The sequence below is a fragment of the Macrotis lagotis genome, chromosome 4, assembly GCF_037893015.1.
Source record: "Macrotis lagotis isolate mMagLag1 chromosome 4, bilby.v1.9.chrom.fasta, whole genome shotgun sequence".
NCBI classification, from domain to species: domain Eukaryota; kingdom Metazoa; phylum Chordata; class Mammalia; order Peramelemorphia; family Peramelidae; genus Macrotis; species Macrotis lagotis.
In genome coordinates, this window is record NC_133661.1 from 46,560,523 (window position 1) to 46,574,601 (window position 14,079).

A 14,079-nucleotide genomic window follows, 5' to 3' on the forward strand; every position below is an offset into this window, starting at 1 on the left:
GCCACCCACCAGAAAGCCTCCCCTTATGGTCAGCTGAAGCAGTGAGCCCCTACCACACCCAAGTAACAAAAGCTAGGAAGGGTACCTCCATGCTCCAGAATGTCTTTTATTTTAGCCTTGGTTTCTGGTGCTGAGAGAGAAGTCCATTGTCCCAACTATCTTCTGCCTTGTAGTTGAAAATTCCTATTGTCCTCTCTGGCTTGTTATGTAAAATCAATATAACTTAGAATAAAAGTCTAGGTAGCAAAAGCATTGTTCTTCACCCAGCTGCCCACATACCAGTCCCTTTATTCTAACTTTGGTGCTATATTTTGGACACCAGGAGGCTCTATATAGGCTTTCTCCTATATAGAGAAAGGCTCCAAGGCTGTACTCTACCCACTGTATCACCTAGCTGTCCTTGGAGTCAGGAGGACAGGAGTTCAAATCCCACCCCAGACACTTGAGACTGACTAGCTGTGTGACCTTAGGTAGGTCACTTAACTGATTGTCTTGCATCCAGGACCATCTCCAGTCATCCTGATTCATATCTGGTCACTGGACTTGGATGGCTCTGGAAGGAAAATTGAGGACTGTGACTCAGCACAGCTCCCCTTACTCAAATCTATTTCATGTGCTTGTCATGACATCACCTTCCTGATGTCATGGTCTTCTTCATCATCACATAGAGAAATGAGAATAAGGTTTAAAAATCATTAACTTTAAAAATGGGTAATATTAACATTAAAGATGTTTTAAGATGTGTTTAAGATTTAAAATATCCATATTTTGAGATGCAGAATAAGATTGCTTATAATAGTCTCATTTTTCTTAGAAGGATAGGAAGCACGTCATCTGATGAAATGACTGTGGGATGAGGGAGCCATAGGGAACTTGAAAAAAGTGGAAAAGATTTAGATCAGTCATCTTAAGGAGTGAGATAGTCAGGGATTCTTCTCAGGTGTACCATTTTGGAGGCTTATTCTCCTGGAACCAGCGGCCCCAGACATCCAACATGTTCCATGGCCTAACGTAGAGTCAGCAGATGGGGGTCTGAGTTCCAGGGTTGATGCCATATCAGGGTAGATATGAGCTTGTGATGGATGGCTTGGAGGCCCAGTGAATGAATGGATGACTGAATAGCCTTTTATCGCATGCTTACTATGTCCAAAACACTGTGTTAATCCTTGGGGATACAAATAGAAAAGGAGCTCCCATTCTAATAGGAGAGACAGTATATAAAAAAATTGGAGTTTGAGCTCCAAATGAGTTGAAATTTCTCCACTTCATCCCCTGGTCCTTAGAGTACCTCTTTTTGAATAAATCAAATTATTTCTCAGATTGAATCATTGTACTGTGCCAAGGACTTTGGTGGCCAGAATTTTCTTTTCTGAGTCTTTGACAGCTATGACCACAGTCCCTTAGATGCAGCTCCTCCAGGGGCTCTTGGGCTTCTTTGTCTGCTGGGAGCCGCAGCTAGGTTAGTGACACCTGAGAAGGGGTGAGGAGGAGGAGTCACTACACTGATGTCTCCTCTGAAGGATGATGCACTGGAAGAAGAATTGGTGGACCTATCAGAGCTGTCCTGGAAGTCAGAGTCCCAGGCTCACTCTGTCTAGATCTCAGGGGAAGGGGTGGAGGGATTCCATGTGCTCAATATCTGGCAAAGTCTGGAGCATTCATCGTGTTGCTCAGAAGTCCTAAAAGATCATCAGCAGTCACTGGGGGTATCATTTCTTTATTTGAAGTCAAACTCTCCTAAGAAGAGAAAGATCATTTTAATGACTATGAGTCTCTAGTAGAATTATGTAGGACATATTATCAAGCACCGACTTTATTTCTCTACATGGTTTTTGTCTTGAAGAACAGGTTGGGGAGGGTTTTAAAAATTAATGATATGTTATTGATTAACCCTGGATTCTTTCTTTCTCTTTCTCCATTTCATTCCATTATATTATCCTACATTTCCTTTTTGTTTTGTTTTGTTTTTGTTTACCTTTAAATGTCACTTTTTTTTTAATTGAAATGCACTGCCTTTTGCCCATCAATCCCCTAGATACTTCTGAGGTTGATTTATTTGTTGTTAATGCTCCATACACTCCAGTGCCAGATCCCACCCCTATGATGCCACCGGTGGGAGTTCAGGCTTCCATCCTGAGCCATGACACCATCAGGATTACATGGGCGGACAACTCACTGCCAAAACACCAGAAGATCACAGACTCGCGGTACTACACTGTCCGATGGAAAACCAATATCCCTGCTAACACCAAATATAAGGTATTGATAACCACGCTTTCTGTAACAGTTTAGAGATGAGGGAGATGGAGGAATTCTGGAATGGGAGTTTGGGAGACAGCCAGGCCTCTGCTCCCATCTTGTAGTTTCCTATAAAACTGTTACACTTGGAAGTGTTATTCTGCTATACTTTCAGCAGAATTACCATGGTAGCTGCTATTGAAGAGGGGAGGAAAATTTAACACAGGGAGTGGAATGTTCTGAGGGAAATAAACATTGAAAAAGCATCGTGTTAGATGTTTTATTAACATCTACTCATCTGTGATGAAAAAGGAAAAGGGATCAGAAGAGTGGGAGTGAATTTCATAGATAGAAGAAAGGAAATATCAATAATTAAGAAATATCAATAAAACTCTAAATACTTTATCCACATACAGAAGAGTAATTTTTTTTCAATTTTTTTCTTAGGGAATCATACAAATCATAGAACTTTAGTATATCAGAGACATGTTCATGTGATTATCAATCCCAGTCCCTTCCCTCTGATTTAGACAAGGAAACTGAGGGCCAGAGAGGCTATTAAGCCAAGGTTAGATTTCTGTTTAATAACAACTGATACAAAGACTCTCTTTATTCCTAACCAGATGTTTTTTCTACTCCTACATTGCTTCTCATTAGCAAGAATAGTGGCATGAAATGAAAGCAGATTTTGTGAAAAAATAATTGGATCACAGGTTCGAACTATAAACCATAGTCTCAAAATAAAATTTCTTAGAAAGGTTTAAAAAAATATACATAGAGCAGCTAGGTGGTACAGTGCATAGAGCACCAGCCCTGGAGTCAGGAGTACCTGACTTCAAATCCGGCCTCAGACACCTAATAATTACCTAGCTGTGTGGCCTTGGGCAAGCCATTTAACCCCACTGCCTTGCAAAAAAGAAGAAAAAAAAAGACCATACGTACATACATGGAGCATTATGGTTGGTTAGAACAAGAGAGATTTACTGTGAAAGTCTCATCTTGACTCATGCTTCATCTAACAATATAATTTTAGGGGGCAGCTAGGTGGCAAAGTGGGATATAGCACCACCCTTGGAGTCAGGAGGACCTGAGTTCAAATGTGACCTCAGACACTTAATAATTACCTAGTGTTGTGATCTTGGGCAAGTGACTCTTAACCCCATTGCCTTAAATTAAAAAAAAAAAAAACTCAAGTTTTATAGAAAACAAGTTTGAGGGCAAGAAGAAAGTACCTTTTTCTCATAACAATGAATATGATTGGAAATACCTTTCTAGTTGACTGTTAGTGAGCTAGCAGGTATATATGGTCAAAGTAGAAATTATGGTAGAGTTTACCTTTCTGTCCTGAATCTTGGTTGATAAGAGAAGGAGACAGCAGATACATAAAAATGTTTGTCAGTGGAGCAAGGAATCAAATAAATGTATATAAAACAGCATTTATTCTTGCTTTTTCAGGAAGAAGGAAATGTCTCTGATTATAGGCAGCTTAATTACTCAGTGTATAAAGTGCTGGGCCAGGAGTCAGGAACCTAAATTCAAATCTGGCCTCAGACACTTATTAGCTATGTGGTGTTGGGCAGATCATTTAACCTCTTTCAGCCTCAGTTTTCTCAACTGTAAACCCTATCAGGGTTGTTATGAGAATCAAATAAGGTAATAATATTTGTAAAGCACTTAGCAGAGTGCCCAGATACATGGTAAATATAAATACTAGCTTTTATCCTTACTATTATCATCATCATTGTCATTTGCATTGTTGTTCATTGTTAGTGTTATTATTCAATTGGAGAAGCTAGATAAAATGTAAACTATTTGTGGAATCTTCCACTTTGCATTTTCTTGAATTATTTTAATACAAGCAAAATGTTTATTGGCACTTTAATCTTAGGTTTCTGGTTTAAGATAATTAAGAGAATGGCATTATCCTTAAATATAATTCTCTGCAGATAGTTTTTCTCTGCCACCCAGTGGCAGGGGCCTTTCATTATATGGTCCTAAGATCGAGATTTTTAATCACGAATTTTACTGACATAGTGATCAAAAACAAAAATGGTTTATTATATCTAGATAGGAAGTCACATGGAACAAACTGGCTTTGGAGAAAAAAGACCAGAGTTCTAACCTCTTAGTGGCTCCTCTGTGTGAGTCTCAGGGAATTATCTGACTTGAGGACTTGGTTAGACTATTAGGTTCATTCCATGAGAGGTGGAAGACTACTAGGGCAGAGTGTTGAGATGTTACTCTGTTAGTCATTTTTACTTAATTGCTTATCTTTATTATAGGGCAAAAGGGGGTTTATTTTTATTAATATTTAGGGTTTCTTTTTTAAAATCAAAAAAGCAAGGTGTTAATATTAATAAAATGAATTTTGAATTTTTTAAAAACTATAACCTGATGTTTAAGATAATTTAGAGCAAATTTGTTTTAAGTGGCTAGAACATAATTAAAAATATCTTTCCCATTGATCCTTGACTTCCCTTGTAACAATGTATTCCAGTGGTGACTTTAATTAGGATTGACCTTTCTGATATCTTTAAATTCTACCTTAGAGTTCATCCTGCCAGGGTTTCTGTTGGAATTCCAAGCTGTAGGCCTACTTGGCATCACAGTATTCATAGGAGACTCAACCACCCATGTCTTGTATAAATCAGAGTGCGTGCTAACTCAGAAGCATCTTCCCAAGTAGTTGCCACTGTTCCCAGGCCCAGGGACCCAGGAGGACTCGATGAGGAGCAAATCCACAGTGGCGTCCACGTTCGGAGTCAGGCTTACCAGAGAAGGGCTGTAGATGTGTTAGAAGACATCAGGGCAGCCCCAACAACAGAAGTGGAGGCAAGGCCTAGTGGGAAGGGGCTCCAACCCTAATTCCTACATACAGCTGGGTGATTGGAGGGTTTTTTCTTCACCTCTCCCAGCATCCTGGAGATAAGAATGCTTGTGCTAACCAAACTCCTAGACTTGATATAGCAAATGAGTTCATATATAGTTTTAAATAACCTAAATCATTATGCAAATATGAACTAATAACAATAATAAAAAACTTCAACAATAGCTTAACAAAAGTGTATTTAATGCCACTGTGTACTAGATATCATAGGGGCCATGGTGGTAAATAGGATAAAGTCCCTGTCCTTAAATACTGTGTCACTACTGGTTACATTTAATTATTTTTATCAAACAGTTTTAGATACTGAATATGCAAAGACAAAAGTGAGACAGTCCCAGCCTTCTAAGAGGTTACATTCTACTACAACATTTTTACAGATAAATAAATAGAAAAATGTAGATCTAAAATAAGTTAGCAGTAATTAGATGGGACACTACAAATGGAGGACTCTAGAAGGGTCTTTTGAAGGTGCTGGCACTTGAGCTGAGACTTTAAATGAGGAGGAGATAAAAAGGCAAAGCATACCATGTATGTGGAGCACCAGCCCATACAGATGATGGAGGCAAGAGATAGGCCATGGACAAGGAATGGCACAGTGTGTGTGAGGCAACACGGTATAGAACCAATCTGGAAAGCACTTGGGTCCAGATCCTAATCTAACAGAAGGAATTCCCCATTACATACCTGTCAAGCAATCATCTCACCTCTGCCCCAGGATCTCAGGTGCAGCCCAGTCTGTTCTGGACATCTCTTCAGTGTGAGGAAATTTTTCTGACATCAAACACTTTCTATTGGTTGTTCCTGATTCATTTCTTGCCAAAGAGAAGAAAATAAATCACTTCTCATAACCACCCTTCATGTTCTTGAAAATAGCATTTGTGGCTCTGTTTAGTCTCTCTTTTCTTAGCTAAACAAACATACCTCCCCCATCAGTCCATTCTCACAGAACATGCTGGACATGGTACTAATAAGTCCTTTACAATTATTATCCTTATTTTACAGATGAAAAAAAAAAGTTAGGATCATGTCTCTCCCTACCCAAAAGTCCTCAATGACTCTTCAAGGTCTATATAGTAAGACTCCTCAGCCTGGCTTTAGAGACCCTCTGTTATCTTTCCTTGACCATTCCTTGATCCTTGTCCCCACTTATGTCAACACCAGTGGAAAGGCCCTTCTCATCCCTCACTCCAACCTGTCAAAATCTTTTCTCTTCCATGAAACTTTCAGTAGTCACTCCAAGGAGAAAATTCTCTATTTCGGCACTGTATTCACATGGCATTTCCTGTATGTTGCCTTATATTGTACTTATTTATTCACCCTATTCCTCATTTAGATTGAAAGGGAACATATCTTATTCCTATTTTTGTCTCTCAAAGCATTGACATCATGCTTAGCATGTAAAAGAGACTGAATAAATATTTTATAATTATTTGTTTATTTATTTCTCCCAGTTAAATTCTTTCTCTTTCCCTCTCCATCATCATAAGAAAGAAACTGCCAGAGGTTACTCAAAAGACTCAGAATTTTCCTTGTGGACTTCTTTAAGCAGTCAGTAAGTAGAATTGAGGTGGAGGCAGTCAGGTGGTAAAGTGGCTAGAGGGGGTTGGACCCCTGTGTTCAGGAAGGCCCGTGATCTAAACAAGCCTTGGCTACTTCCTAGCTGTGGGACCCTGGGCAGATCACAGCCTTCGTTTCCTCAGCTGTATAGCGGAGGTAATCAGAGAGTGGTCGTGTGGATCCAATGAGATCCTGTTTGTAAAGTCCTCGGCACCATCCTAGCTCATAGGACCTTACATTCTAAGGGACTAAACTCTTAATTTATTAATTTAATATTTAATTAACATTAATAATAATCATCATCATAAGCCCCTCCTAAATGCAAAAAAAAAAATTGTTCCCTCTTGGAATCATTAAATCCCAGTGATTTGAGTTCCACTTAAGAACTCAGCTGTCACCTTGCCAACCCCTCTCCCTTCTCTACATCAGCAGCAAAGCAACAATTCTGAAGCATTTGCCCAAGACCTACTCATAATCTTTAGTTTGTCATTATGAAAAGATTCAAACACAGTCAGAGAAAAAATTTGATCATTGTCAATGGTAGACAAGTGTTTCTCTTGAGCTCATGTTCATGTGACAAATGCTGTGGTTTTCTGCTTCTAAAATTCTGTGTGTCTCTTTTCTTCAGACTGCAAATGCAACGACTTTGAGTTATTTAGTGACTGGACTAAAACCAAACACCCTCTATGAGTTCTCTGTGATGGTGACTAAGGGTCGGAGATCAAGCACATGGAGTATGACAGCTCATGGCACCACCTTCGAGCTCGGTAGGGGACTACAGCCTTCCATGGCTCCCGTTGTTTTCTGCTCCCTTCTCCCCCTCCTCATCACATGGGACAAAGGCCAAGGGTTGCACCAGCTTCTTAGAATTCTGTTTTTTCGTCATAAGTTCTTTGAATAATCAACCAGTTAATTTTGTGAGTGCCTCTTTATAAGGGCAAAAATGATCATTTTATTAATCCCTGCTTTATACCTGAAACAAAAAGGGTTAAATAATGTGCACTTGACCTCAAAGGAGATAGAGCTATACTTGCTATAGAAATAGACTTATTGACTTAATACCTTTCTCTTTCTGTCACCTTTTCTTAAATGTGAACAGGAGGGCACATCCTCTCATTTTACCTCTGCCCTCATGTTGGTTGAGGAATTATTTGGCTTTTTATAAGATTTTACTCAAAGGTGTCCTTAGGGTTTGGGATTTTTTTTTAACATTCTTGAGACAAATAGAAAGTTATTCTAGAAAGATATTGAGGAATGGAACCTGTACTTTCATTGTTCCATTATTCTCTTGGTCATTGGTTAGTGGGATGCCCCTCCAGACCCTCAATGTTATATGTTCTTGGACATGTACCTTAATCTGGGGCGATTTAGTGTGTATGAGATCATTGTTTCCTTCTCTCCCTCCTGGGATGTGATTGACAGGTTGTTTTTTTTTAAACAACCATAAAATAGTGCATTTGTTACTTTCCATAAAATTCATTGGGATCTCTTCATGAGAGGAGAAAAGTATGACGACATGAATTCATAAATTTGTTGTAGTTTACATTTTTCTTCCTAAGGCTTAAGAAAGCCTGTTTCTTTGATTTGAACCCAAGGGCAAATGGAAATGTTTGTGTTGTTAGAAGTGTGTTTAAATTTCATAGTCCTGTTTCACACAAAGCAAATATTTTTACAAAAGAATAATTTCTGATTGGAAGGGAAAGAGTAAAGCATAATTCATTAACTTTCTAATTGCTCTTCCCTTTGTACACACACAAACTTCACAGTCATTTAAATTTTATGGTTTCTCTATTTCACAGAGTTTTTCTTTTAAATGCAGTCATTCTATGTTTTGCTCAAAGCAAAATGGAAGAGAAAAAAAAACTTCCATTTCAAAACAATGTATTCATTAAACAACTAATGGAAGCCTTGACTCTTGATGAGGTGCCAATATTACCTTAGAGAACTTTTTTATATATAAAATATTCTACAGATATCTAGAATTTAAAAGATAAGGCTTTTGAATTAACTTATTTACAGTTAGTTCCATAACCCTGTCTGTGGTCTGGAGAAAGAAGCATTGTATAATAGAAAGAGCTTTGGACCTGGGGTTAGAAGACCTGGTTTTCGATCTTACCTCTTTGACATTAGTCGAGTCTCAGCCTCTCTGATCCTCAGTTTCCTACCTACAAATCAGAGATAATTTCAGCAGTACCTACCTGATAGAGTTTTTCAGAAGAATGAACAAGATCAGGGACGGCTAGGTGGTGCAGTGGATAGAGCACGGGCCCTGGAGTCAGGAGTACCTGGGTTCAAATCCGACCTCAGACACTTAATCATGACCTAGCTGTGTGGCCTTGGGCAAGCCACTTAACCCCATTGCCTTGCAAACAACAACAACAACAACAACAAAACCTAAAACAAAAAAGAATGAACAAGATCCTGTTTGTGAAGCAACTTGTGAAACTGGAAATTGCATAAAAGTCCAGGCCTAAGTGATAGTTATTGTAGAAGAGCTAGAGCTATCTTAGATTACATGTATGAAGTTTTTATAATCATGAGATTTACAGATGGGACTATGAAGTTAATCTAATCCAAGCTCTTAAAAAAAAGTAGTTGAAACTGGAACCCACAAGTGAAAATCATTTTGTCCCAGGTAACATAAAAAATAAATGGCAGTAGATAGAGCACTGCCCTGGAGTCTGAGTTCAAATCCGGCCTCAGACACTTAATAATTACTTAGCTGTGTGGCCTTGGGCAAGCCACTTCACCTCACTGCCTTGCAAAAACTAAAAAAAAAAAAAAAAAAAAAAAAAAAAGCGAATGGCAGATTTGCGAGCCCACATTCCCTGATTGCAGATCCAGTTCTCTCCAGATCTGCAGGCCACCTTTATGATTAAAATGCTTTTCTAACAATAGCCCTGTAGAATGGGTAGTGCAAGACATCTGCATGTTCCCACTTTAAAGCTGAAAAAATTAATGTTCAAAAGATGTCGAGATTTTCTCATAGTCATAACTAGTATATATGTGGTAGATTCACTTGTGTCCTACTCATTGAGACTCCATTTGGGGTTTTCTTGGCAAAAATACCAGTGTTTTGCCATTTCCTTCAGCTCCTTTTACGTATGAGGCAAACAGTGAAGGGACTTGACCAGACACCACTAGTCTGTGGTAGAACCAGAACTCAATTGGATTCCAATATGCCACTACTCCTGCTCAACATAGTAAAATAGTGGAAATCATTTAAAAGAAATTATGTAAATCAAGTGCATGTATTTTTCTTTCTAGTTCCTACTTCTCCACCCAAAGATGTGACAGTAGTGAGTAAAGAGGGAAAACCTAGGACCATAATAGTGAACTGGCAACCTCCTTCAGAAGCTAATGGCAAAGTTACAGGTACGGGCTGTTTTGAGCTTGGGAGGGAGGGCAGGACTGAGCCTTGGGGACCTTGAAATATTGAAGATGGGCAAGCCCATTCTTACCTGGGATTCTAGCAGAGGCATAATAAATTTTGTATTGCCACTTGGTAAGTATATAAAAAGGATCATGATAGTGGATTAGGAATTCTCTCTCTTTCTGTTATGTATATACATATATGTGTATAGTTATATATTTTATATTTTATTTAATATATATTTAATTAAATATTCCCCAGTTTCATGTTGACTTTTTAACATTCATTTTTTACAATTTTGAATTCCAAATTCTTTCTCCTCCCCCCTTTGCCCTTGAAAAGGTAAGCAATTCAATATTGACTATATACATCTAGTCATGCAAAACTTAATTCAGTATTAGCCATGTTGCAAAAAAAACAAAGATCCAAAAAAAAGCAAGAAAAATAAAGTTTAAGAAGTATGTTTCAATTTAGAGTTCAATTATTTTCTCTCTGGAGTGAATAGCATTTTTCATCCCAAGTCTTTTAGAATTGTCTTAGAGCATTGTCTTAATCAGAGTAGTTCAGTCTTTAACAGATGGCCATCTTTACAGTGTTGCTATCGCTGAGTACAATGTTTTCCTGGTTCTGCTCACTTCAGGAAGTCTCTTTTTCACTTGTATGCCTAAATTTGACTCTATACTCCATGTGAAAAATCAGCTTTAATCTGAACTGGAATGATGGAAATGTGAACAAAAATGCTAATCTCAAAGCTCTTCAAAAGAGATCCCAACAGGGCAGCTAGGTGGCACAGTGGATAGAGCACTGGCCCTGGAATCAGGAGAACCTGAGTTCAGATGCAGCCTCAGACACTTGATTACCTAGCCATGTGGCCTTGGACAAGTCACTTAACCCCACTGCCTTGCAGAGAGAGAGAGAGAGAGAGAGAGAGAGAGAGAGAGAGAGAGAGAGAGAGAGAGAGAGAGAGAGAGATCCCAACTATTATACTTAGCTCGGCAGAGCTGCCCTTGGTTCCAAACTTGAAATGACCTCCACTGTAATAAGAAGAAAACAATATAAATAAAAGTATTCCATTTCTAAACAGTTGTGTCAGGCTGAATTGTTTTCTTCATGAAAGCAAAGGACAAATGGTTTGAGTCTGGAGTGTTTGCAGGAAATCCTTTGGCACTCTCTATCCCCTATTTCTCCTTTAGCTATTAAAGGCCTGGCCCCTGAGGGAATCTTCCCTTCTTAGCCTCTCCAATCTTCCTCACTTGTTTCTTTTAAAGGAAGGGGCTAAGATTTCCAGGCCGGGGAGGTTTTGTGAGAAGGCATTCTGGAGATGTTCTCTCCAAAATGTTAGAGTGTTCCACAGAAGGCATTGACATTCCCTCTCTCCTCTCCCCCCAAGGCCTCTTCCTTTGTCAGTCTCACTTCTCTTCAAGAAGCCTCTCCAGATCTCACTTCTTCCTTGTTTTGTCCTTCCCTTTTAGCTGACCTTGGGCTGATGCTACCTGTGTCTTGTCTGGTGCCCACCACAGGGTCTGACATAGGACTGGTTTTAATTAGATACTTCTTGATGTGAATGGGCAGACCCAGACTTGCAATCTTGCCTCTGTGGCCTTGGGCATCCCTCAGGCTCTCCAGTTCTCCTTTCTTCATCTGCAAAATGAACCTGTTAGACTAAGTGCCCTGACCCAACTCCTATTTCACGAACCAGAACCCATATAAAATGCTTCCTGTCTGACCAGCATTCAGAGACCTTGAAGATAAATAAATGAATAAAAAAAAGCATTTATCAACCCTAAGTCAGTGCCATGATTATTGCAGGAGTTGACCTTCTAATGGAAGAAGGCCATGGATATATAGAAGTAGTAGCTAGGAAGAGCAGTGTCTGAGAAGTCATTAAGGTAGTGAGTTGGTTGATTGAGTAAATAATTGATACCTCCTTTCCAAGTGCCATGGCTGCATGGTAGCATTGATTTCATTTCTAAGCAGTAGATGGATAGGAGCCCATGAGGCATCTGTCAAGGTGAACAGCAGAAGGAGATGTAGAGCGTGGTGTCAGCTCTGGTGGCCTGGAGCCAGTTAGATAGAGGGGTTTAGTTGGGTTAGCTCTCACTCTCAAAATAACAGCTTGCCCTAAGAATTTCTTTTTTTAATTTATTTTTTATTAAAGATATTATTTGAGTTTTACAATTTTCCCCCCAATCTTACTTTCCTCCCCCCACCCCACGCCACGGAAAGCAATCTGTCAGCCTTTACTTTGTTTCCATGTTGTAAATTGGTCCAAATTGGGTGTGAAGAGAGAGAAATCATATCCTTAAAGAAGAGACAAGAAGTCTAAGAGGTAACACGATCAGACAATAAGCTGTTTTTTTCTAAATTAAAGGGAATAGTCCTTGAGCTTTGTTCTAACTCCACATCTCCTTATCTGGATACAGATGGCACTCTCCTTTGCAGACAGCCCCAAATTGTCCCTGGTCGTTGCACTGATGGAATGAGCAAGTCCATTGAGGTTGATCATCACCCCCATGTTGCTGTTAGGGTGTACAATGTTTTTCTGGTTCTGCTCATCTCACTCTGCATCAGTTCATGCAAATCCCCCCAGGCTTCCCTGAAAGAGAATTTCTAAAGATTGGTGGATTAAGTCCCCCAGGAACTAAGAGAAACTTAGTAGAAGCTTGATCCTGTGTTACACCATGATCCATGTAGTCAACTTCTGAATTCCCTTCAGTTTTCTTAATGTAATGTGTTAATGGAACCCTCATTCTACAGAGAAGCATCTTTAAAAAGCTAGGCTTCCAGGCCTGAGGATTAGAGCCAGAGGCCAGATAAGATCTTGTATTCACTATTTTCCCAAAATCTTATGCCTCCAAATACTCTGCGTTTGCAGTCATCATTAAAACTACATGTCTTTAATTAGATGAGCTGATTTCTGGGACAGAGGGGACATCATATAATGAGGATTCTCTCCTTTATAGGAGATGCATAAAAGCACTTCATTTCTCCACTCTGGCTTGTGGAAGATACAGCATGCCCCATTTATCCCTTTTAAAAAGTGGTTCTAGAGAAGGGGACTCAAGACTGTTAATTATTCTTTTGAGGATTATTAACAGTGCCAGGGTTGCTACAGCCTGAAGGTTGACTTTCTTGACCTTTCTTTCATTTAGAGCCAGAATCCGACAAAGTGGTCTTTTTTTTTATATTTTTTTTTCTTTTGCATCTCCTGGTCTGGTGGGGACTGTAGAGGAGTAAATTCTTTTGTTTCCATTGTGCCTCATCAAATGTCCATTCTATTGCTTGAACTCAGTGAAGCAGAAGGAAATCCCTACTAGAACAGGTAGCTAGAACACATGCACTGAATGCCCTCTGGTGGAATTATAAAGATGAGGATAATTAAGCAAGTAATTTGGGGAAGAAAGGTACCTTGAGTTACTGAGAAGATTTTATGGATATTTTCTCCCATTGCTTTGGCATTTTGCCATCATTCTTTTTAGTTTCTTAAGCCATTGCCAGATTTTAGTGTGAATTTTCCATAAATTTTGGCTTTAAGGAAAATTGGATTATTTCCTTTTTAAATATAAGCTTCAGTTTGGTAGTTTAAAGTAAAGCTGGGTCAGATGTTGCTCTTCTTGCTCTCTCTTCCTGATCAGCCACTATTTCTTGTCCTCAGTTTATTACTCAAGAAATCAAAATTACATTGAAAATCAAAGAGGTGAAAGAACATATTGAGTGATGACAAAAAAACTCCTGAACTCTCTTCTTTTCCTGATCTTTATCCTGCCCTCTAAAAAATTGTGAAATAGGAAAATTCTCAATGACTTTCAACTTGTTAAATCATTTTAATCATCTTACTTGTCTGCTTTTATTCCAGATGCACTCTGTCTCCAACCTGCCCTTCCAGCCTTACTTCTCACTATACTCTTTACCATTTTATGTTTCAGTCAAACTGGACTCCTAGTCAGGCCCTCTTTGCCATTCTTGCCTACATACTTTTGTCCAGACCTTTCCGTCTGACCTTCCTGCCAAACTCAGCTCTGAT

At 39.1% G+C, this 14,079-nt stretch overlaps 1 protein-coding gene across 4 annotated transcripts in view; it reads left to right on the forward strand.

Moving 5' to 3' along the window:
* NEO1 (neogenin 1) overlaps window positions 1–14,079 on the forward strand; it is a 167,180-nt gene that overhangs the window by 125,976 nt on the left and 27,125 nt on the right. For all 4 annotated transcript variants that reach the window (XM_074232671.1, XM_074232673.1, XM_074232670.1 and 1 more), the window contains exons 16-18: window positions 2,084–2,259; window positions 7,311–7,449; window positions 9,950–10,057. In XM_074232671.1, coding sequence (XP_074088772.1) covers window positions 2,084–2,259; window positions 7,311–7,449; window positions 9,950–10,057 — 423 coding nt within the window. The remainder of the gene's footprint in view (window positions 1–2,083; window positions 2,260–7,310; window positions 7,450–9,949; window positions 10,058–14,079) is intronic.